Source organism: Fusarium flagelliforme (assembly GCF_020744385.1).
Source record: "Fusarium flagelliforme strain FIESC 12 MPI-CAGE-AA-0113 chromosome Unknown B0J16scaffold_5, whole genome shotgun sequence".
Lineage (NCBI taxonomy): Eukaryota > Fungi > Ascomycota > Sordariomycetes > Hypocreales > Nectriaceae > Fusarium > Fusarium flagelliforme.
In genome coordinates, this window is record NW_025763507.1 from 962,882 (window position 1) to 987,091 (window position 24,210).

The 24,210-nt window shown below is 49.1% G+C and overlaps 3 protein-coding genes across 3 annotated transcripts; 1 reads left to right on the forward strand and 2 right to left on the reverse strand.

Annotated features, from left to right (window-relative positions):
- Positions 1–4,740: 4,740 nt before the first annotated feature.
- On the reverse strand, positions 4,741–6,873 carry B0J16DRAFT_343967 (Alpha/Beta hydrolase protein). Its single transcript, XM_046128136.1, has 3 exons — positions 6,448–6,873; positions 5,937–6,327; positions 4,741–5,861 (listed from the first exon to the last, which is right to left on the reverse strand). Exons 1-3 carry the CDS (start codon positions 6,506–6,508, stop codon positions 4,838–4,840), a joined length of 1,476 nt encoding a protein of 491 aa, XP_045981046.1. The 5' UTR covers positions 6,509–6,873; the 3' UTR covers positions 4,741–4,837.
- Positions 6,874–7,545: 672 nt separating this feature from the next.
- Positions 7,546–15,083, forward strand: B0J16DRAFT_150014 (transcription factor/nuclear export subunit protein 2-domain-containing protein). Its single transcript, XM_046122038.1, has 2 exons — positions 7,546–11,126; positions 11,184–15,083. The coding sequence occupies exons 1-2, from the start codon at positions 7,638–7,640 to the stop codon at positions 14,964–14,966; spliced, it is 7,272 nt and encodes a 2,423-aa protein (XP_045981047.1). The 5' UTR covers positions 7,546–7,637; the 3' UTR covers positions 14,967–15,083.
- A 2,133-nt stretch (positions 15,084–17,216) lies between these two features.
- Positions 17,217–18,638, reverse strand: B0J16DRAFT_385690 (uncharacterized protein; the record flags this gene model as incomplete). The annotated part of the gene is made up of 3 exons (XM_046131516.1): positions 17,217–17,837; positions 18,194–18,453; positions 18,509–18,638. The coding sequence occupies 3 exons, from the start codon at positions 18,636–18,638 to the stop codon at positions 17,217–17,219; spliced, it is 1,011 nt and encodes a 336-aa protein (XP_045981048.1).
- Positions 18,639–24,210: the final 5,572 nt, after the last annotated feature.

The following is a 24,210-nucleotide window of genomic DNA, read 5'->3' on the forward strand; positions in this document are numbered from 1 at the left end:
CGATATCAAGTTTCCTTCTATTCCAAAGCCTCAGATTTAATTGGCGATAGTTTAACAATGATAATAGAGTGCTGATGTATTGTTCAAATGCGACATCGATACCATGGATCGGAGTTTCGGCGTCGCTGGCCGTCGGGGGTGCGGATTCGTGAGGGTCGATAGATGCGATGAGTGGTGGAGGTTTACGACAAGTCTGGGCCTAAGGCGAGGAGGGAATCGGGCGAAACCATAGATACAATGAAGAGAAAATATTATGTTTTCTAATAACAGAGATAATAACAATACGTAGGTATGGATGAGAAATGGAGAAGTTTGAGAGGATTCTTGACAGGCCCGGGCAGTTGGGATTAGATAGGTACGGCCGGATATAGCGTGCGAGCCGTGCTTTCCCAGGTTGGTTACTTTTACGTACGCTACGGATTGGGGGATGGACGAACGTACTGTCTCTGTCTTGTCTGTAACGAGATGGGTGGTGATTTTGAGGCAGGTGCAATGGTGGAGACACACCTGCGCACGCCTTCCAGAATGGAACCTCCGGACAAGTCACTGACCAGTCAGCGCTCAGCACTCACCCAGTCACCCACCTCTGGAAGCCGAGGAAGAAGCAAGATGGAAAGTCCACTGCACACCCACTCGAACCTCCCCGGACCAGTCAGAAGGGAGCATTCGATGCAGACCACTGAGATGAATGGAACACCAGGTTGCCCATGCTCTAAGAGAATCCACCAGGTCCCGCCTTGTTCAAAGCAGGTCATTCTGCTAAACACCGACCACCTCCTTCATCTAGAATAGCATGAACATCGGCTCGGTGCTTTGCAATAGCGAAATAGGCCATCAACGACTAGTCTGGAACTTGTTTTGCTCTACCAAGATCCAAAACATGATTCCCATTCAGCTCACGACCGACCGAACAAAAAAGACTTCGTCGCTCCCTGGCAAAACAGATACACCCTTGCAATCCCCTGTCATCCACTAACCTCCTCTCGACCAATTGGAAGCTATCGGAGTTCAGTGGCCAAACTCGCCCTGGTGGAGAGAAGTCGACCTAACGCCCGCGTCTTACACACTGAGAGGGCTGCCCCCCACTTCAAGTCCCAGGGTCGTTTCGCTATCTGTTCGCTCTGACTCTAGTTCTGGCTGGGCTGAGGACTGATGAAGGATGCAAACAGAGTTTATTTTGAATAAGAGGCGTTGCGACCTTTGCATTCAGGAGAATGTAATTTCTCCTTCCATCCCAGGGATCTATCGCCGTTGGTTCGCTTGAATCACAAATTTGACGCCGTGTTACAGAAATTAGATCTGTCTGATGTGATGCAGACAGTCAGACAGACAAGACAAGCAAGACCAAACCCCCCCGGCCCCTGTTTTCCAGAACAAATTCTTCACGCCTCAGGCAATCATGAATTTACTTCTGTCACGGGAAAGCTTCCAGAAAACAATAGAGTCGTTCCATGGATCCATCACACCCACATCATCATGCCGCATCGAGCAATCCATTTCATCTTACCTGGTCACTTGGTCGCAGATCTCGCCGACCGGGAACTTTCAAGATTTTACCGGCGTTTCTTTCACCTTGATCGACATATATAATACCCGAAGCTTTTTATATCCATCCCACATTGCATCGATACGATGCAGCATATCGATGACGATTGATTGAAAAATAGATCGACAGCAACCTCTAGACCAGGCTGCATTACGGTACACAACATTCTTTGTTGACTTTCCCCTCTTTCTCGTGATGGCAAATGCCGACACGTGCTTACATCCTCTGTTAGTCTATCTGACAACACGATGAAAAGAGTGAAAGAGAGAATAGCACCGAGACGGGCGTACTTTTCGATTGTACGTAAAAAGTGCACGTTGTACAATCAGCCGGTCAGATACAGTGGATTGCTCGTTTCCCCATCACCGAAGAGGTTCCTAGAGACAGCCGGCTGGGTGGGTGACAGAAGAATTGTCCTCCAAGGCTTAGGCTGCCAAAATAAGGTGATTCAAGTACTACCACTAAGCTGGTATAAGGTGACTTAATTATATCGTCTCTCATGCTTTCGGCGCCCAATTCTTCTAGCACCCTGACAACGGCTTCCGGCAAACAGCAAGCTCTATCCCAGTTTGCCCCAGCGTGATTGGGTCGTGCACGGCTCTTCGCATTGAGAAACATTCAAGAAAACCTTCAAGCGTGACTCTTAGTGATCCATTATTCACACAAAGTGAAACGGCGCTGTCTCCTCTTTCTTGATTCATTGTGGCCAAGAGAAAACAAGATCAATCAATGTCAGACCCATCTGGCACGTTGTCCAACTGTCTCCACCGGCTTACCTTCGAAAATGCTTCTAGCCGCATTCTGAAATTTGCCACAACATGGGTCTAAGAGGACCAAGGCTTGGGGAAACAGAAAATTTGACGTCCGTGTTCAGAATGTAGGAAAGATGGGAGCAAAGGGTTACCCATTCTGCAGGGCATATGTCTCCTACTATTTTGTCTCGGTTGCTGACAGCAATCTAGATTTTCAACACCGCGTGAGAAACGACAATAACTCGCCTGATATTAACTAAAAAGTTACGTATTACGGGTCTGTGTTTCGTTCTCGCTGATCCGTGCTTTTTGTACCTGAGTACGCGATACGTTTTGCTAATCTTGTTAATCTGCGACGCCAACCGCTCGAAACCGTTACCTAAAGCATAGCTCTAGTCATTTTACTAGACGTCTTTTATCTTTTCAGCTCCATTCCATGACTTGTCATGGCCTTTTATCTCTCACTATCCCATCTCGCTGTCATTCTCGGTGAGGAAGTGCATTCCGGCAGCACTGACCGAGCCAAGCCGGGCCAAGAGCGGTCGCCCGACGGGTATGGGTTTCCTCTTGTCTCATCACATTTGCATATCCTCGCCTCTCCTCACTGCTTTTTCATTCTCTCAGCTCATCATTCTCGTTTCGCAAATTTTGACCAGGGGCTGCCACTGTCGTAATACAACTGACCAATCGGTTATCCACGTGTGTTGCTCTTTTCACTTGATCCTCCACCGGCTTTGCGAGTCTCTTGCCTTGTCAAGCTTGTACAAGACTGTACCTTGAAAGATTTACTAATCCCATGCCTTTCGAAACTGTTGCTGGGGATTCTGTAAGCTGGGGAATTCGTAAGCCCGGTGGGCCAGTGGGTTATCAGTCAGTTCTTCCGTACACGTCAAAGGACATCCTGGGGGCTAGTATAGCCGAGCCTCTCTGTTTTTTCTGTAAGTTGCCAACAGAGGTCAAGAGGGCAACTTGATTCTGATTAGATGATTGGTGAAGTTACGGTATTTCCTTGTAGATGGGGGATGAGTTGAGGAGTTCGGCTTCCGAGGCATTCATCTACATGCATACACATTCTGATATGGATAACTTGGAAGAGCCGCTCGTAAAGACAGAGTTCTAATCCATTTCTGGCTCTTCGCTGGAAACGGAGCATACTATACAGTTCTGCATTTCTTTGTGGTTCTTTGATCTGGCGTTGCTTGAAGGTGTCGCATCATCACATTCGAAGTCTCAGTCCATACAAGCTGGCTCACAACAACACTCCATACCGTCCTACAATGCAGAGATGGTGTGTACCACTGACACATGAATGTGTAATTCCTTCAAGGTCCTACACCCTAGAGTATCGAAATGGAAGCCAAAGTCTCTCGCATTGACCTCTCAACGGCCGCAATCTGATGATCAATCTGCAGCAGTCGGTTACACAACACAAACTATCCGGAAACACGCATTAAGGCGCAAATAAGCGAATTCCGTCTGTAATTGGTTTCTTTGTAGATGTCTCTCCTGTTTTCATCCATCTGCATTCCATGCATGTCACTTTTGCAACAGCCTCATGTTTTAGCCCGCCGCCACCATCACGGTCCCAATCTACAATGCGCCATATCCCTCAGTGGCTTTATTCATGAATGTGACAAAACTGGATATCGATTTGTAAGAAATACCATTGTAGTTGGATGGCGGCTTTTGTTGTCAATGAAGAGTGGTGTTGTGTGGCTTCAGGATGGCAACATAGTTTGGCGGGAATAAAGATGTGAGCAAATAAGCGTTTTGTGTAATTGGTCAGTTGGGCGACAATGCACAAGGAGTGGTATGTATTGTTTGTGCTCAGATGCAACCTGATGGTTCTCATGAGAGGCACGATTCTCTTGTTCCGCGGCTAGAGGGCTGCACGGCACTCAGATGGCCACCGGGAGGAGGAGGCGGGACTTGAACCCATGAGCCGATATCATTCGATCAGTTCATCATCGAGATCAAGGAAAATAGATGCCGATATGCATAGTATATGCGTGGTGGTAAATCAATACGTAGAATGGCCCCAGAGGTTCAAGCACATATGATCTATCACTCTCTATAGTAGGACCTGTGGCCGGGCGATCATTAAATCCAACAAGGAACAGAGCAACTAGTAGCATCTCTACCTCACTTGGAAACATGCTTATCGAAGTCTAGTGAATGGCTGTTGCTAAGAGTGCGATGATTGTATACACAAACATCCATTGGTGCCTCGACTTGTGGATGAGCGCTGCATAACTGACTCAGTGCTCCCTTTTCACATGCACTTTCAAGTCCTCCATGCCACCATCCAAATATGTCTATCTAAACTACGATGCTACTTGGTTGATCCAATTGTGACGTTGATTCGTTCAGAAAACGCGGGGAATGATGGTATCTATCGTCACTTTGACAGATGTTCGTATACCTAATCAAAGAGCCACAACAATACAGTTCTCGTTCTTCATGTTCATCATTATATTCTCGGTCTTGTCTAATTTCTTTCTAGCTCGTTGTAGCGTCTTGGCCCCGTTCTAAATATTGTTTACCAGGCAGTGATGTCCTCAACCTCAGCTTCACCAAATGTGCTTGACTTGGTAAGCTGACCAACACTAGCTTCTTCGGGCGCAGCACCGTCCTTGGACATGATGTCTGGCAAGACCTCTTTGAAGAAGTTCAGGACATAGTTGTTGACTTGCTCAAACTGCAACAAGAACGCATCGTGACCCTCGGGGCTTTCAATGCGCTCTAGTCGGGCGTTGGGAACATGTCGCGCAATCTCCTCTTGCTCTGCGAATGTGAAGAGACCGTCGCTCTCAATACCCAAAACAAGTGTAGGTTGTTCAATCATAGCCAATGCATCTCCGATAGTCTCTGCTCGGTTACGCGACACGTCATGCGTGTCTAGCTTACGAGTCATGGCAATGTAGCAGTTGCTATCGAATCGTCCAACGAACTTGCGGCCCTGGTACCGCAGATACGATTGGGCAGAGAAATAGTGCGATTGCGGCATCTCTCCCCCGGTGAGACTACCGTTGGTAGGGCCATGGAATTGAGGATCAGCAACATCAGTCGCTGCAGGTGTCTGGGGAGCTGAAGGAGTACCGGTTGAGCTGCCCTGTGAAATGGAAGTGCGCTTAACAACATGACCGTCGTTGTGAATTTGAAAGTGTGCCTCTGAAGGAGTTGAGGGGCGCGGTCGGCCGCCAATTGTTTGAACCTTGGACGGATCAGGGATGTTACGTCCGAATCGCGATTCGAAAGAGTTGCGGCTTCGATATGTCAGAAGAGCAGACATACGGGCCGCACCCAATCCAGTAGAAGGCGGATCGTCAAATGAATAGTATCCGTCATCGTACTTGGGGTCGGCATAAATGCTCTGTCGTTGGGCTTCACCCCAGCTGATACCCCAAGCACTGTGTCTGCTCGAGGTAGCAATGGGGACGATGCATCGGATGTAGTCCTTTCCAAAGTACGCCCACTCAAGCACAAACATACCACCGAGAGATCCTCCAACCACAGCAGCTAACTGCTTCACACCCAGGTCATCAAGGATGAGTCTGTGGAGGCTATCAATAGTTAGTACAAGTGATCCTTTGTCTCTCTCCTTGCTTTAGTACCCATTCTAGGAGCGCAAAACTTACTTGACATCATCACGAATAGTTGTGAGAGGGAACTCAGGACCATATCGGCCCTTGTCGGGGTCATTGTCCTTGGCTGTCACTGGGCTCGCAGTACCGTAGGGACTGCCTAGACTGTTCATGCAAACGATGAAGAACCTAGATGTGTCGAAAGCTCGACCAGGACCTCCAAGGAGAGGACCCCACCAGTCACTCACATCAGCGCTTCCAGTGAGCGCATGACAGATAACCATGGCATTGTTACCCTCTTCGTTGAGTTTGCCGCGGGTGGTGTAAGCGACTGGGAGGTTGTAAAGAGTAACTCCAGACTCAAGGGTAAATTCTGGAACAATCGCTAGCTGCTGCTCAGGAATGAGCGCAGCGAACGGGTTCTCAGGCTGTGATTGCGTTCTTTCTTACAGGTATTCAGCCACCAGTCTTCTCAAGTGATACAAGGGGATGAACCGTGGCAATGGATGAGGGACAGGGTATATGGTGAAAGGGAATAGAGTGACAAGCATGGGTAAATACTGACCATATTGCTTGCGAGAATCGCTGTTAATAGCGTCGTTTCCGCCCATGGTGGCAGTTGGCATGACTATGTATGATTGTAGTTTGTCTTCTCACGACGTAGTTTGTGAGAGGTTATACAGAGAGATCGGACCGGGGTCGCACCCAGATTAGCTGCGACTTGATATTTGAGCCGATTTACCCCAAATTTTGATCGAATTGGCGGGAATTTAGGCCCAATAGATAGTAGAATCCTACTCAAATATATTTATTGTCTTGATTCGACTAGAAAAGTCTTTGGATAAAAGATCAGAGGGAAAAGACTGCTCCTAGGTATGGCGTAATTCTGGCAGGTCTCCATGGCTGCAGTGACTCAGCCAATTGCGGTGCTGTCCTGACTGCAACAAGTGGCCGGCAACGGAGCCAATGACGATCACGTGCATGAGTTGAGTGAGAGCGGAAATAAGCCGTGAATAGGAAACTACCATGCGCAAGAAGTATCATCAAAGAAGGAAGAAAAGCGACACAAATAACTCAAAGAAACTAATTACTGTCTTATAAACCTAATCTGGTAATAAAAGCCAGATTACTTGCATCTTGAAAGTCAGTATTGCTATTCGTCTCACAATATTCTTTGGAGTTTTCAAGGTTCCATGAGGCCTGATACTGATCGGTACGTACCTCTTTTTCACTGCATGTGGCCTGTGCGGCGACGTGCCTGCCACCTACCACGCGTTGGCAGCCTCGTTTCCCCAGTACCTAAGGGAAGGCTGCTGGCGACTGGCTACCAAGAAGTCGTGACATCTAATTCCAGCTTTGTTTGAGCTTCCTTTATTCTTTCCTCTCCAACCCCATCGCAACTGGGCTCATCCACCCGCAAAACGAATCGCAGAAGTCGCCTTCTATCCCCGAAGCCACATATTACACAATTTAGACCTTTTTGGCTTCTTCGCTTTCACGTCTTTCCCTTGTCAGCTTTGTCGCGACCGTCAACCTTCCCCACCCGAACTCCTTGCCGTCAAAAGTCAGTCTTTCTTATCCGCGCCGTCCGCAAATGCAACAACAAAAGTTACAACCTCTTTTACTTCGAACCAGTAAACTCATTTTTTCTTTCTCACAGACTTCAAAAACTACAACATTCATCAATAGCGCAACACACGCTATCATCTAATGAGATAATCATCGCCTTTAGCTCCGACTTCATTCTCGCGAGCTATGGGTCCGAAACGCAAGAGGAACGACCGCCAATCGATCGAAGCTGGTCGATCTTCTCCCCATCGACCTGGAGATACAACACTCGGACAGCACGATCGCGAAGATAACATGGGACGTGGTCGCGGAAGAGGACCTCGAGGTCCGGGTCGACGCGATTCATCGCAAGGCCATGGTCGAGCACCCCCGAACCATCAATCTAATTCTACACCAACGCAACGACGACCCAGCTCTTCACATGCACCACCACTACCTCCTCCGCCAGTGATCAAGAAGCCGACTTACGTACCACCACCGCCCCTACTGAGACCACCTTCTCCGGTTCATTCTAACTATCGCTATAATAATCTTACAGATGAGAAGGTTAGCGCTTGGACCGAGAGCGGTCGGGAAGAGGTGATTCAGCACGGAAAGCAGTCGCGAGACGATGTCGATATCACTGAGCTATCAAGCTTGTTTCAAGAGTTTGTTCGCGCGGTCGTTGAAGCTCGATTATCACCAGCCGAGGCAGGTACCTGCGTCAAGGAAATCCTCGGTGACGAAACGACGGAGATGATTAAGGATTCATACGCGTTCGCTCCCCACACTATATTCCTTGACTCTATATCCATAGTTATGGATAGCGAGCCCGTCATCTACCGACCATCCCTACGGGAGTTTGTGCTGACGACTGGCATATCGTCGAATTTGATGCGACAGGCACTCGACCCTGAGATCCTACAGCAACTAGGTCTCATCAGGGATAATTTCGTCAAACTAGGTATCAAGCAGGCGACAAATCTTCTCTATCGCCAGGCCAACTATAACCTGCTTCGCGAGGAAACCGAAGGGTATTCTAAGCTCATCACGGAACTCTTCACGACTAGTAGTGTAGCGCCTCCGCCTCCAGAAATGGCTGAACAGACCTTTGAACGGATCAAGGCACTGATAGGTACCTTTGATCTGGACGTAGGAAGGGTGTTGGACGTGACTCTGGATGTTGCAGCGGCTGTACTTATCAAGCAGTTCAAGTTCTTTGTCAAATTCCTCCGAGTCAGCTCATGGTGGCCGCGCTCTCACCTCAAGTTCAGCCCTGCAGTTTATGTCGGTGGCCTGCCTCTATGGGCTACTCCAGACTACGCGCAATGGACAACAACAGAAGAGGACGAGAAGCTTTTGGAAGAGAAGAAACGGGTCCGTGATATTGCATTTTGGGACCGAGCTAGGGAAGTGCATATTGAAGCTTTCTTTGAGTTGGGCGGCCGACAGGTGGCCGATTCTGACTCTCAACAACTTACAATCACCAACGGCTCCACGGGCGACGATGCTGCGGCTGATATCGAACGACAATGGGTACAGGAAACCAAGACGCTGCCGCCCCCTGGCAACCGGACAGCCGCGCAGCTGCTTGGCTTCAAGTTGCGCTTCTACAACTCCGATGCTAGAGATGAGACAGACGTCCTCCCTGCGAACTTGCTCTATCTTGCGGCTCTTCTCATCAAGATCGGTTTCATTTCCTTAACTGACCTCTATCCACACCTCTCACCAGCTGATGAAAACATGGAAAAGGTCCGTGAGGAGCAGACAAAGAAGCTGGAGGAGGAGGAGCGATCCACTAGAGGTGGAACAATGAACGCTCTTCTTATGGCAGGTGTTTTGCCTCAAGGCGACGACGATAATCCAAACGGCTCAAATCTTCCTCGACGGGAGCTTCCCAAGAAGTCCGAAACTGACACCAAAGAAGCTGCTGCTGAGGCGACAGATAACAAGCCAAAACTACCCGAACCACTGGAACAAAAGGTGGCCTTGCTCACGCAGTTGTTGACCATTGGTGCCATACCAGAATCGCTGTTTATTCTTGGTCGCTTCCCTTGGATTCCAGAAATCTTCCCAGAAGTGCTAGAGAGAATCCATCGCATACTACACTACTCTGTCGACAAAGTCTTCCATGACAGTGGGCCTATCGTAGTAGGCGAAACTGGGTGTCCGACGAAATTTGTGCCCGATTATGATCAATCCGGGCTTCCTAAGGGCAGTGTCCGCTTAAACAGGTTGACACCCCGGAAATCGCTCAGATGGCCATTCCCTGACAAGGTCGACACCAATGAATCGCAGAATTATCGATATTATTGGGATGAGTGGGCGGACAATATCCCTGTTTGCCAGACCGTGGACGATATCTTCACGTTGTGTGGAACACTTCTCAACATTTCTGGTGTCAACATTGGTAAAGACGAGGCTCTCTTGACCAAATTGGCTAGAATCGGAGCCAAGAGTCTCGCAGAGGACAGGTCAGAGCACAACCTTGCTCGATGGCACGATCTACTTCGACGACTTTTGTTGCCAGCGTTGAGTCATACCAAGGCTAATGCCTCTACCGTCAACACGATCTGGGAGCTCATGAGACACTATTCTATGACTACTCGCTATTCCATGTATGCTGAATGGTTTGAGGGTCAAATCTCTCGACTTCCTGCTATGAAATCAGCTTTTGCAAAGGCAACATCCGAGACTCGAGGCACCATGAAGCGAGTTTCCCTCACCAACCTAGGTGAAATGGCCAAGCAACTAGCAAAGACCAGCTACTCGTCTCCTGGCATTGTTTTCAGAGTTGCTTTCGAACAATTGGAGTCCTACCCCAATCTGATTGACGCCTTTGTTGAGTGCGCCAAGTACTTTACAGATATGTCTTACGATGTGCTCGTGTGGTCCTTGATGAGCTCTCTCGGAAAGTCAAGGAGCCGTACTCAAGCCGAACACGCTCTTACAACCAGTAAATGGCTACAGGCGTTGTCAAGGTTCTCCGGTAGAGTCTTTCGACGTTATACTGTGTTGAACGCTACACCGGTTCTCCAATATGTCAATGATCAGCTGTACAGGGGCAATTCTACCGATCTTATCATCCTCAAGGAGCTCATCACTTCTATGGGTGGAATTGTAGATTCGGTCGATTTCACAGACCATCAAATTATGTCCATGGCTGGAGGCGAATACTTGCGACGTCATACCCTAATTCGTGGTCAAGATAAGCGATTCGATAACGTGAGAAGCTCGAAGCGTCTCATCCAAGCTTTGACAGATTCCAACCTTGCTGCACAGCTTCTCATCAACCTGACACAGTACCGACAGGCAGCACTCTTCCAAGTACCAGAAGATGAAGCTCACATCAAGTACCTTTCCTCAATGATTGACGATTCCCACCGCATCCTGATCCAATACCTGGACCTCCTCTGGAGTAACATGGAACCAGCCAGCTTCGACAAACTCGTTCCCTCCATTCCCGAACTCATCAAATCCTACGGCTTGGATGTCAGTTTGGCATTCATGATAGGCCGGGCAAGCCTTGCCCATCGCATGTTCCCGTGGAAGCAAAAGAAGGTCGAAGAGACCAAGGAGAAGGCCCAAATCGCCCAGTCTATAGATAAGGAAGGAGACGTTGCCATGTCCGATACGCCCGCTACGAATGGTGGCCATGATACACCCAGTCGAGAGACACCACAGACTGACGACCAGGTGGGTTCCCAGACTCCAACAGCACGGAACCCCTCCACTAATCTGTCACAACCACAGAAATCCGAGGATAATTCTCTCATCAAATCTGCACTTCAGCCTCTGGTAGAAACTATACAAGATGCTGTCCGCCCCGAAACCTGGCAGAAGATTACCCCAGATCTCTATGTGACCTTCTGGGCTCTTCAGCTAGGCGACCTCTATTGTCCTGACAAGATTTACAGACAAGAGAAAGAGCGCCTCAGAACCGAAGAGGTTGCCATTTCACGAGATCGCAGTGACCTGTCACGAAAAGGACAAGAACGCAAGGTCGAAAAGCGAAAGGAGCTTATGCAGCTTCAGATCGGCCTTTCCGAAGAATGCGGCGAACATCTCCTGCGACAGGCAAAGTGGAAGTTCTTCCTCAGCAAACAGTTCCAGTCTTCGTTCCCGGAGCCTCGAGCCAAGCCAGACAGCATCTCTGATGCACTACTCGAACAGTGCTTCCTCCCTCGCTTACTCCTATCCAAGGCCGACGCTGAGTATACATACAAATTCATCAAAGCACTTCATGAAGGGAACGCCCCAGGATTCCAGTTGATGTCTCTTTACGACCGCCTCTTCAATGCCAACCGCTTAAGGTCTCTGATATTTACATCAACTGTTATGGAGGCTGAATATCTTGGTCGTTTCTTGAAGCTGATCCTGGAAGACTTGTCACGTTGGCACAAGAACGCACCCGTACCTAATGAAAAGGACAAGTCAAAGGACCAGCCCAGGCTGGGTGCATATGACAAGGAGGGCAAAGGATCAAGTGATCAGCCTCGTCTTGGATTTGCTCTAACTTTCGATGAGAATGGAAAGCCCTTGACTTTTGTGGAGCACGAAGAATTCCGCGATATGTTGTTCCGCTGGCATAAGAACCTCAACACTGCCCTCCGTACTTGTCTGGAAGGTGCTGAATGGATGCATATTCGAAACGCCATCACCGTTCTGAAGGCGGTCCTTGACGTCTTTCCCGCGATTGACTTCATGGCTACAAAGTTTTCGTCGCTCCTTCAGACTATCACCAAACAAGAGTCTACTGCCAAATCAACACCGGATGGTGAAATTGGTGGACGTGTTGATCTGTCAGTTGCCGCACAGGGAGCAATGTCGGAACTTCAAAGAAGGAAATCTAAATGGGTAATGGTACAGGCTTTCCGGCCTGGCGGTGTAAGTGCCCTGAACCGATCGTCTATGACTTTACTGACGCATTCTAGCCTGGGCCTGCTCAAACCGAATCAGAGAAGGCCAATAATCTGCGGGCGACCGCGCCAGAATTTAAACCAGGTCAATCCAGGTATGTCCTGCGTCTGTTCGATCATTTTCAAGTCTAACATCAATAGGCCATCCCGAGGAAAACAGACTACAGCCGAAGAGGAAGATGGCGAGGTCAAGGATGGCAAAGACTCCAAGAGTTCAGGAGCCGATTCCGCAAAGCCTGCAGGTCCTGCAAAAGACTTGTTACCCGCTAAGCCCGGGTCGTCTCGAGAGTCTAACTCTACTAAACGTGACCAAACACCTTCGGGGCCTCGCGCAGCGAATACAAATGCAGGACATGGTGCGGCTGCAAAGCATGATTCTCGACCTAACACGCTGCCTGAACGCCCTCCTCATACACTTCCCAGTCGACCCGATGTGCCTATCCCTGCGCATTATACTTCTGATCGGTTTAACCAATCCAGAGGTCACGAGCGCCGTGATGGTAAGGAACCGCGAGACGCACGATCTAGGGATTCACGTGAGTCTAGAGAGCCCCGTGATACTAGGGATCAGCGAGAGTCTCGGGAAGTTCGTGAGCCCCGGGACCAACGGGAATCACGAAACTTCGATCCTGCTCGCCCAGACCGTCCCCGCGATTTCCCTGACCGACGAGCACAAGAACACGGTCGGGAACCCGCTCGATCTGATGGATCAGGACGTCGTGGCGAACATGAACGGGAACGGCCTAGGGATGCTAAGAGCAGCAGAGGCCACGATCATGGCCGTTTGAATGAAACACCGGCCTCTGTTCCCACTGCGCCTGCCGCTGCTGCTGAGGCACCCGAGCCTCATATCAATCCAGAGAGAGCTGCTCTATTTGCTCAGGACAACAAGCAAAGCCGGGCACCTGACTCTGACCGTTCCGGTAGGGGTCGTAAGACTGCCCCTGTCGAGCCAATGGACACTATCAACCCAGAGAGAGCTGCATTGATGGGCAATAGAGATAGCACACCATCCCGCGCTCCAAGAAATGAAGTACGGGACCACAACACTCGCGTGCAATCACCTCGTCGAGGCGGTCGCTACGGGCATGAGGCTGGCCAACCGGAGAGTGGTCGCGAAGACCGACATGATCGCAACTATCCTACAGAACCCCGACCCGCTGGAAGGGATCCTCGAGAACGTTCGCCGAACTACCGCGGAGACAGGCCGACGGATCGCGAGAATGAGCGACCTACCGCACCCAAAGGTCGTGACGCTTCTGGCTTTCACGGAACTCCAACTCGTGCGCCAGAGCCTGACCACAAGCCGCCGCCCCACCAAGACGATACATATGGACGACTCAATAGTATTCAGAATGTTACAGATATCCCATACGGTCCCAAGGCTCGCGGACGAGGTTCAACCAGAGGTCACAATGGGCCACAAGCTGTTCCAGGTCGACTTGACGGCCGATTTGCTGGTCCTGAGACCGAACGCCCAGCCACCCCGGATAGACCTCCTCCTACAGGCCCGTCCTCAGGAAGAGGGCGAAGAGGCGGTTATGAGCAGAACACTGGTCCGGCCACTCCTTCCACTACACCTGCAGGCCCTGGGGGCAGACTTAGAAACGCTGGCCCTGGCCAGAACATGCCTTCTCCTGCATCAACTACTGCAACTCCTACAGGTGTTCATCCAGAACGTCTTGCTCAAATCGGTGGTAACAGTGGTGGTAACTCACTGCCTCCCCCTCCTCCACCTGGACAACCACCCCAAGGGCCTAGTAACAGTCATGGACATGGCCGACAGTCTATGGGTGGAACCAACACGCCCGATCGGGGTCCCAATCCAGGTCCACGACAAACACCCGGAGGTTATACTGGTTCACCAGCCACTGACGCCAACGTACCAACCGGGCCAGCCTCTAGCGAACGTCGCAATGGCGGTCGAAGGCAGCTTGCAGGCATCAACAGCACGTTGCAACAAGCACAGGCCAACATGCCCGATACAAGTCGAAGCAACAGCGGAAGGAGGGGCCAGGCACGCCAAACCCTCGGTGGTGGTTCGGATGCTCAGGTCTTAACTGGAGGTTCGCCCGCCGCCACACCAGTGCAGGAACGACAAGATCCGGTCAGGAACGAATCTTCTAGCCGGGCGCCTGCCAATGGAGAAGAAGGCTCAGGTCGTGGTGAGCATGATCGAAGCCGACGTGATCGCGAAAGTCGGTCAAATAGGCCTTCGCGCCGAGGAAGCCGCGATCGCGAACGTGACCGCAGTCCAGGTCGAGAACGAGATAGTAAAGAACATCGTGAACACCGTGACCGTCGCTCAGGAGCTGGAGAGAGTGGTAGGGAAGAGCGTGAGTCGAGACGCTCCAATAGAGATCAAAGCGGCGCTGCACGCGAGCCGATGGGGCCTCCTACAGCTGGAAGAGATGTTGTGCATGGTCGTGAAGGCCGACATAGAGGTGATAGCCAAAGTGGCCGCGGTGGTGAAGACTGGACAAACAGTGGTAGGGGAGGACGAGGGCAACGTGAAGGGGGGCTACGACCAGAGGATCGCGAAAGCCGAGGACGAAAGAGGAGAAGCGAAGAAGGAGGAGGGTTACAGAATGATCGCGAGAAGCGACCTCGACGATAAAAGATAATTTGAAGGAACGAAAGTCGGAACGGCATGTTTTGAGTGCGAAAGAACGAAAAGAAAATGGAGGGTTTTGAAGTCTGGTCATGAAATACAACCCGCGCAGAAGAGGATTTCAAGCACGGCAAAGCAAGCAGTCTGGTCAAGAACAGATCAAAGACGAGTCGCATTTTCGGGGCGTTTATCAGGACTTTTTTGTCGCATTATGCTCCATTCGACCTTGCTTTACAGTATCACTTCTCCTTTACTACGTTACTACAATTATACTGCTTTTTACACACACAATTGTTCCATTGGAGACTACACTTGGTCTCATCAGCATACTTGCATCGCGTCTCGCGAAACATTGAAGGGGGGCACAACACAACAGAGTTGAACCCTTTTGAGATTTTATGGGTGGTCAGGCGTTCGGTTGGCAAGGCGTACATGGATTGCAGATACCCTTTGGGCAGCGATTGCATCTATTCTTTCACTCAGTGATATAATGATATAAACTAGACTAAACGACACTTGGCTTTTTCAGTATAAGACATTAAGGTATCGTAGCGTTGCTCGAGTTGGGGTATTATCAGGCAGTCTTGATCAATATTAGGAGACTATTGACTAGCCATCACTTGGCCACTGCTCATACTATCTTGCAACGACTGAGCTTGGATGTTGCCAACTTTGTAGTCCTCTTAGACTTGTAATTGTAAGATGTCTGTCGTTCAGACTGTGTGCTCATGACGGGAGTCACTCACGCCTTGTAGCAACAACTAAGACCATCGTAAATCCAAATTTCACCTTTATCTGCCCAGACTAGCGTATCTCAAGTCATTTCTTCTGTATACAACCTCATTTAACAACAAGCAGAAACCTTTCGACCCAAAGTGATCCTCAAAGTGAAACTTATTGTTATGATCGAATTTTGTCCAAGGCAATCCCACTAAATCAAGGGACGGAAACAGTCGATCATCCATATACGGAGTAAAGCCACTCGCCCAGTTCTTAGGCGGAGCAAACCTGAATAGTCTTCAAGTTAGATGAGTCATAGAGCCCTGATAGTTGGACATAGGGATCGCGAACGTCTCTTGAGAAGAAAAATGTCGACGTTATCAAATATTGCATGTCTGACTGAGTCCCAATTGCTTAAATGAGCTGTGTTCGCCGACCGGTACAATGCAGGCTACGGCGGTTAGGAGTTGAGTATTCATCGGAGAGAAGGCACAGGCTTACAAAACATTAAGTTCATGAGATGAGCAGTGAATACGTTGATACCGTAAGAACTCCCAAGGCAACGAGGTTAGGCGGAAACCGTCGGGTAATGGTAAAATGGCTTTTCACCGAGCTTCATTCATGCATGTCGAGAGTTACACGACAGTTCAGTTAAGCAGAAAGGTTATGAGCGAAGCGTCACTTTGACTACATCTTATTTAATTAGTACACATGGTCTAGGAACAATGTGCACATTCCATCTGTTATATCATCAGCGGCTATGTTCAGTCTCATATGGTGATGCAAGTCAGTCCAAGATTTATAGGTTGAAATCACAATCATCACTAATGAATCACGATTATGGCTGTGTGTGTATGTGGTACCAAACCAGTCAGGTTGAATTGTACTATCAAATACCTCGGGAATCGCTCACCAGGCAACGTCCTGATATCTTCCCAGACCAAGAAAATAAGTATGCTTTTGGTCGCTGTTCCACCCATCACCCTGCGCATTTATGCTAACTCTATGTACTAGAAACTAACCCCCAAACTGACAACGGCGTCCTGCTTATTATATCCAGACTTTGAAGCCAACACTAATGCACGTACAGATTGTTCAAACAAGAATTCGCCTCGGCCATTACAGCCGCAGCTCATCCATCATTCCATCATACCAAGATTGCTTAGTCGAGGCCGCCGTTGTCGTAATGCAGTAAAATATAAGATCGAATCGAAGAGTAAGCAGTCGGCTCGTGTCCTCATGACCATACCGATAGCGCTGTGCAAAGCAACAGTCGCTCAGCCCGCTTATGTATGTACCCATACCATGACCCCGCCAACCATTGGGAGGCGTTCTGTCCTTGTGCCGTTGTGTATGTGTTCCCCCATGTAAAATGCCAACGCCTTCCTGGTATCTCGAAATGCAAGTAAAACCCCTTTAGGTTGTGAAAATGTGAGCCGGAGAAAGTGAGATTCGTGTGCTTCATGGGCCAGCTTTGGCCTTTTGTCCTCTCGTGTGGAACATGTTTCATTAATCCAATGCCAAAACCCTTTCGGCTCAGGGTTCCGGCGTTGGATCGGGGTTGGTTGCACGAAGCACTTTGGGTGCTTGGATTCTCCTCGAGTAGTCGTGGTCGTCTCGAAGGGTGTTGATACTCTCATGACTGGCACTTCGGACATACAGGCCCTGCTTAAACGGGTCCATTCGCGGATCGACTTGCAGAGTACTGTTGCGACTGCCTGCGGCAGCTGACGCAATCGGTGAGCCACCAGTTGTGCTCATATCAGGCCGTTGAGCAATACCCGAGGAACTATCTCGGATGCTGGGGTCGTCCTGATAAGCCTCCTGCTCATTCTGTTGCTTCTTGCGGCGGAACCATAGGAACAGGGCGAAGCCTGCAGCAAATATGACTGCGGCGATAACGCCCACCACAATGCCAACAACCTGGCCAGTGCCGAGTCCGCTTTTCTCATTGGAGTCATCGGATGTGTTTTCGTTTGCCGGTACTCCAGCTGTTTGCTGGGTCGGTGCAACAGTTACCGTCCTGATGGTACCTCCAGCAGTGACTGTTTGCACGATGGACGAAGGCTCCTCGGTCTCAGTGGCTGAGGTCGCTTCTTCTTCCTCTGTCGAAGTGGCCTTGGTCGCGGAGGCTGAGGTAGATTCATCTTTTTCGGTCTAGAGTATGGTTAGTCTCAGTCCAAAGCCAATTGGTCACATCACCAGATTCCCGCGCTGGAATAACATGCGTGTTAAGACAAGGCGTACACTTGAGCTTTCGGACGTCGTGGATGTTGTCGAGGTGGATGTGGATGTGGAAGTTGGCGTAAATGTCACTGTCACTCTGGACACGGCGGTGGTAGTTGGTTTTGCCTGAGTGTCACCTGTTAAGCCGTGGAATCTTACCAAACCCAAGGGGATCAGAGTGGATCAAGATTATACAGGTGGAAAGCTGGTGGGCAGACACTCGTCCGATCACGACGTGCGCGGCAATCACAACACAAAGCATAATCATATCACAGGATTGAACTTACTTTAGTTGATGAGGGAGAAGGTCCTCGAGATCCAGATGGCTTCACATTGCCAAGATCGACGTATCCATATACACCATCACCACCGCAGACCTCTTTAGGCCATGCGGGACAAGGGGTATCGCAGTTCGAGTTGCTCTCCTGTACCGATTTGACAGGAGCGTAGTTTGAGCACCAGCATAGCTTGCCTTGCGTGATGGCATAAGCGTAGTCGTCGAAGCAGAAATCATGGCAGAGGCCATTGGTCTGGTATATACTGTAATCTGCATTCGAGTTAGATGCTGCCAAAATACGTATTTAGATTGGAGGGTTCCATACTGCTAGGGGTTTCGCCAGTGTTGAAGCTGGCGCAATATTGAATGTCCAAAGCGTTGGCTAAGGGTGACCATGCCGATGCTAATAACAAGAGAAGACCCGCGGATGGGGCGTTCCTACCAAGAGGAAACATGTTGATGATTATGAGTTTGGTGGAAGACTAAATCGAGTTCAAGGTTAGAGTTTGCTGGGTTGAGGGGAACGAGTATGGCCCAGTAAGGAAAAGGACAAACTCGCGATCCAATGTAACACACCTTTACCAATGAAGTTGGCAGTAAAAGAGCATGTGAGGTCGGGTACGACAGAGATGAAGCAGGTCAATCACGACATAACACGGTCGCAGTAAACTCTTAGACGGTCGAAGCCATACCACGTCGGACGTCGAGGGTGCAGTGGTACCGGTGCGATCTTCGCGTGGGTAATTGTCTTTCGGAGCAAGACAACCGGTATCGTCAATCGTGATCCGAGCGAGCAAGGTAGCACAATTAAGTGACCTAGCTGGGTTGAAAGGCGAGCGAGTGGTCGATAGCTTCTCGAAGATGGGTCCCAGGTTTGATGGTGATATCCGTATAATATCTCGTTTCCGTCAACGGTGTTGATGTCGAAATACAGTTGCGATAGTCGGTAGCAGTGCTAAATCAAGAGCTTCGGTCTGATGCTATGCTCTTGTGTTTGTCGATATCCAGCAATCCTCGTAAATCCCAAACGATACGATAGAATACGATCCCAAAAAGTTCAACAATGCCAATCAATGATCGTCCCAAGAAAAATCCAACAATCCAAAAAATCACCACGAGCGGGTAACAAAAAAGAAGAAGCAAGCTCCAGCCAGGGAAATGTAAATCGTGGGGAGATTTGAGAGAGGAGGCTGGGGGAGAAAGGTAGAGTTATTGGAATGCCTGACTGCAGTTGAGGTCGAGTCGAGGAAGGAGAGACTCTAGGAGGGAAAAAGGTGTGAAGGAAGTAGCGACTAGCGTGATCAGATCAGGTAAGAGCCTTGTAGGTATCTGTACCTAGCACGGTAGTCCCGGGCTCTAGTGGAGGGGCGGCGGCAGCAGCGACCGGGATGGGAAACAAGGAAGGAAGAACGAAGACGAGGATAAATCTTCTAACCAGATCTGGCCAGACTTGAGAGAGCTCGGGAATAGCGGGCAGAGGGAGCAGTCGATAATATTGAGTCGTTGATTCCTGTTGATGGCAATATTCCTATCCTTAGGATGGGGATATTGTCGATGGTCTGTCAATGGCTTCTCCCTGTTGGAGGTCGATGGGATGAGTTTGAGTTTGCTTGATCCCTTGTTCCTGTATAAAGAAATAACCTGGAATAGAGTTGCACTGAAAGACTGTAATACGACCTGGCAGCGAAAGCCCTCGGTACGTACCGTGCAGTGTATTGATTGTGCAGTGCAGGTGGTGTTGCAGGGGGGCGTGGGACCAAAAAGGCAAGGTCTAACACTCTCAGCTCGAAAGCCAAGGCTGGGCAGACAAAGGAGGCTCCACGTATGAAAAGAACCAAAGAGAGGAGTCGAAAGTGGACGGGAAGAACGCGATCCGAGGCCAACCAGCTTTCCGTTTGAACGCGAACAAAAGATGGTGGTGGCAGGTAAAGCTAGTATCTCGGCGTAAAGTGGCCGTTTGCTTTTATTTTTTCGGTGGTTGTGGTGGTGGCGGCAGAAGGAGTGTGATGATAAAATGAAGCTGTAAGGATTGTTGATAAAAGGAACGTGTTGAAAGGAATGAGAGACAAATCAATTGTGCACCAAAGGTTAAGAGTAAAGGAACAAAAGAGAACAGAGGAAAGGAACTTGAAAAGAAATTGATTGAGCCAGAAGAAACAGAACTGATCGACTCGAGATGAGATGGAGACTGGAGACTCGAGTACAGTAAGCAATTCTCGCGTTGTTGCTGGCCAACAGTAGTGAAGCTGTCTACGCACTACAACTACGTCCGAGTCACTGTGACGAACCCTTGACAGAATTGGGCTTCTAGATTAAATTACAATGAATATTTGCTTCTGATTTCATCTGATCTGATCTGATCTGGTTACAGTACTGTACCTGTCTGCTTGCCTGCCTGTTCACTCTTCAGTTAACAGAAAGTTATGAACGGAACAAATAAAATAAAATAAAATAAAGATGGACCCCTCGTTTCGCTATCCTCCCCTATCCATACCAAGAAACTAAAACACGCGGCGCGTGCAGCGACCCAAACACAGGGAAGCCAATGTCGTCACCAGCGCTGAGCAGCTCCAGCTGTTGTTTCCAGCGCGTGTTGTAGGGAGTGACAGGTACTGTTTCCCCTGTAAGTTTTCCCAATATTGACGGTGGGATGAGATGAAAGGGGGCGTGTCGTGTCATGGATGTCGTGTCGAGGGAGTGGGATCTACATGGGGGCCCTGGACAAGGGTGCGAACGGCGATCTTGATTGAGAAATGTAGAGGTACCTAATTACCGTATTTGTTACGGAGCGGACAGTTGCGAAAGCTCCGTCCGACAATCGCAATTCAAGATGCAATTGTGGTGAGATGGTGATTATGAACTGATCCTTGTATACCATCCTCTCTGCTTCTTGTCTTCAATCAATTCATTTATTTAATGATTATCTGTTCCTGACACCAACTTATTGACCTAGACCCGAAGCCGCTTTTATGGGCTTGGCTTTCGCCTTTGGTTCTGACTATGGCTTGCCGCTACTTGCTTGGAAAGATGGAAATTGAAATTGGATACAGAAAAGTCCACCATCCATTTCAAGCTCTCCTCGGCAACTCATTATCCGGAGCTTAAGCACTTGGCACTCTGATCACGGGCTGGAGAGCCTCTTATTCTTCCGTCGCAATTATCTCTGCTACTCTCTACATTTCCCTCATGAGGCTATTCTTGCATGACGGCTCGACTATGAACAAAAAGAAAAGATGATGAAACTCCAAGACCCGCCTACGATTCATGACGCTTTGTCTGGTAACTTACTGTACAGGAATTAATTACAGGGTGCGACGCTAGAACAAGATTATTGAAACACCTCAGGACTAGGCCTAGGAGTAGGACCTCGGCCTTTTGCTGGTTGCTGTTGAAGCCGTAACTAGTATAATTCGCGCTCAATCCACGATCTGATCTTAACAGTCACTGGAGCCTGAAGATGGGACAGAGGACAGACAGACAGAATTAGACATTCGCTTAATGGATGCTTGTTATTCTGTAAACTCCCATCCTCCCATCCTCCATCATCTTGTTTTGACTCCACCTGTGCCCACTCGCCCAGGCCAGCCGCGCGATAAATTAAGTTGAGAAGAGTTAGAAGCGATACGATGTCATATGGATTATCAGGCTAGCGGCTGTCCGTTGGATGGTACCATTCCTCATCTTGGACTGAACCGTTTTGTTGTGTTGTGCTGTTTCTGTCAAAGTCGACAGAAAGAGGACATTGCATTGCCGTTCATCCCGCTTTCATTACAGCTTGACTTTGGCTTGTCTAGAGCCCGAGCTCTTAGTATCTGCTACTGTGAGTTTAGTGATTAGTCGGTCCCTGAGTTCGGCGCCGCGCCGTTGGACCTGTTCGGGAAACGCGCACCTACTACAACGGGCCAATTCCGGCCCCTTTTTGAGTCTTGGGATCTTGACTTTGACCGATCGAAGGATGCAAAAAGGTGCTGGGTGAGAATTATTACAGTCCTGTACCTAGAAGAGAGTACTGTAACATGGATCTTGGATAGTTTGTTTGATCGACATTAAACTTGGATTTTACCCAGACCGTTGATAAGTCGCGAGAATTTCTGGGATGCTCCAGGTCCACTTTCCCAGACGAACGGACAACCAGCAGGTTGATGCTCGCCAGTCGAGGACCAAGCGAATCCTTGTCTATTGTTTCAGTCATTCTGGAGCTGGTCCCGCGGAAGGGAGGAGGGAACATGGGTCTTGCAGATGGACAGGAATCGCACATGATATTGCTGTGCGATCGGGTATCAAGCATCAGTCCCCGGAACAGATTCAAGCATTTCATCACGTTGATTAGAAACAGTGAGTGACTACTAATACCTAACTGACATGGATACTCTCAGTGGAATGGCCCTTATCTTTCTCAGCCTTGCCCTTGTAAACTTTGCAGCAACGAAACGAGACGAGTGAGTAGACAGTCTCCCCGCTCTCGTATAGATCCATCATATGATAACCCTTGACAATTTAATAAAAGAAACTCACTACTCCTCTCCCTTGCAATTCTCGACGTCACTGACAAGATTGAATTGATTCTCGTCTGATTAAAATTTCTCCATCTTTAATCTTTTGGCCAGGTAACGATCTAACTCTTACTCCTCCCTGTTACCCAGCCTTCTAGTACCAATTCAAGGTTACAATTTAACTCAAGAGGAAAACCTTCTCTGTAGCATTCACTTCTATAAACTTTGGTACAAAGTCAATGGCCCTGGTAGAGTTTTGGCTGACCCGCCCAAGTTAACTCAAAAACTTCGCCTAAGCCGACTTGAGACGACGCTGCAGTGGGATAGAATGGCACGATAATGATAATGCTCGTGAGATTGTAACTTATTATTATCCGTGGAAAGAAAAGAACCTTGAAATGGAATCTGGGGCAGCCATGCATCATCCCTGCTAGAAACCACCATTCTGCAAAGAAAAAAAAGTTGGCATCGATCGATTATCACAGAAACTCCTCTCTTGTGCATCTTCGCGTACCAATAGATTTTGTACCTCGTAATGGACACCATCTTTTGTCAACTTCAACACCATCACCAAAACCAACACGAACTCCCAAGTCTCTTAACTGCCGCCAAGTGCATTCACCTTGAGCTGCACTGCTACCTCGTCTATGCGAACCACTACACCCTCTTTCTTAACCCGTGAATTGTCCAATGGTGTAGCTGGCTTCTAATGCGTAATCGTATTAATTCTTGGTGAACCCTTTTTCTGTGTTTTGAGCTCGGGCATCAAGTGAACTGAACACGGGCGTGGCAAAAAAGTCGCTTCGTAATGTCTCAATCTGCGACGCTATTCTCTCTTCCCCTCCTGTCGGCTGTGTGCTTGTGCTGGTGTTGGTGTTTGTGCTGCGATTGACTTGACTGGCGTGGGGGTTTGTTTCTGCAAGTTGGAGGCTGGGAGGTATTAATGTTTTCGTGGTTTGGTTTCTTGTTGCTTTGTTTATTATTGTTTTCAGCCTCTTGTATTTGTTACTGGTGAGTGACACATCCGTGCCGTCAACCGAGGCTGTCACTATTCACTGTCATACAAGCTGTCGCCCTGCTTTCGGGCTTCCCTTCTGACCGCTATCATGACTGCTACTGTATCACTCTGTGTAGTTGAGGCTCCGTCTGTTAAACCTTAATGGTAACTTTCATGATATTCGCACATGTCGGTCACCGGCTGGAAGCATCTCGTTTCGAGGCGGTGTCACCAAGCACCACTGGAGCCCAGGCCGACGAACCCTGATGTACTGTACTGTGCCTACTCGAGGTTTACGTGGACAGCCTCTTCCTTCAAGCTGTCAAAAACTTTGACGGGCAAATCACAAGCTTGACCATCAGCCGGGAGAATGCAAGTTCAGGGTCCGCCATCCTTCTCATCTGCAAGCCGCCCGCCACCTGCGGGAATCGGTTGATGTGCATCGCATCGTGAGGGTGTAGAGGAATCGAATTCGTCCGTTTAGTGGTGTCCAGCATTTTCCATGACAATCTTTAAGAACATTGAACTTTTTGTCCG

What these genes read in the sequence shown, in the direction of transcription:
- B0J16DRAFT_343967 (XM_046128136.1), bottom strand. Translation starts at nt 6,508, where the DNA reads ATGCCAACTGCCACCATGGGCGGAAACGACGCTATTAACAGCGATTCT. An exon ending in CGATTCTCGCAAGCAATATG is followed by an intron (nt 6,328 to 6,447) that starts GTCAGTATTTAC and finishes AATACCTGTAAG; the next exon opens with AAAGAACGCAATCACAGCCT. An exon ending in ACTATTCGTGATGATGTCAA is followed by an intron (nt 5,862 to 5,936) that starts GTAAGTTTTGCG and finishes AACTATTGATAG; the next exon opens with CCTCCACAGACTCATCCTTG.
- B0J16DRAFT_150014 (XM_046122038.1), top strand. Translation starts at nt 7,638, where the DNA reads ATGGGTCCGAAACGCAAGAGGAACGACCGCCAATCGATCGAAGCTGGT. An exon ending in CACCACAGACTGACGACCAG is followed by an intron (nt 11,127 to 11,183) that starts GTGGGTTCCCAG and finishes TCACAACCACAG; the next exon opens with AAATCCGAGGATAATTCTCT.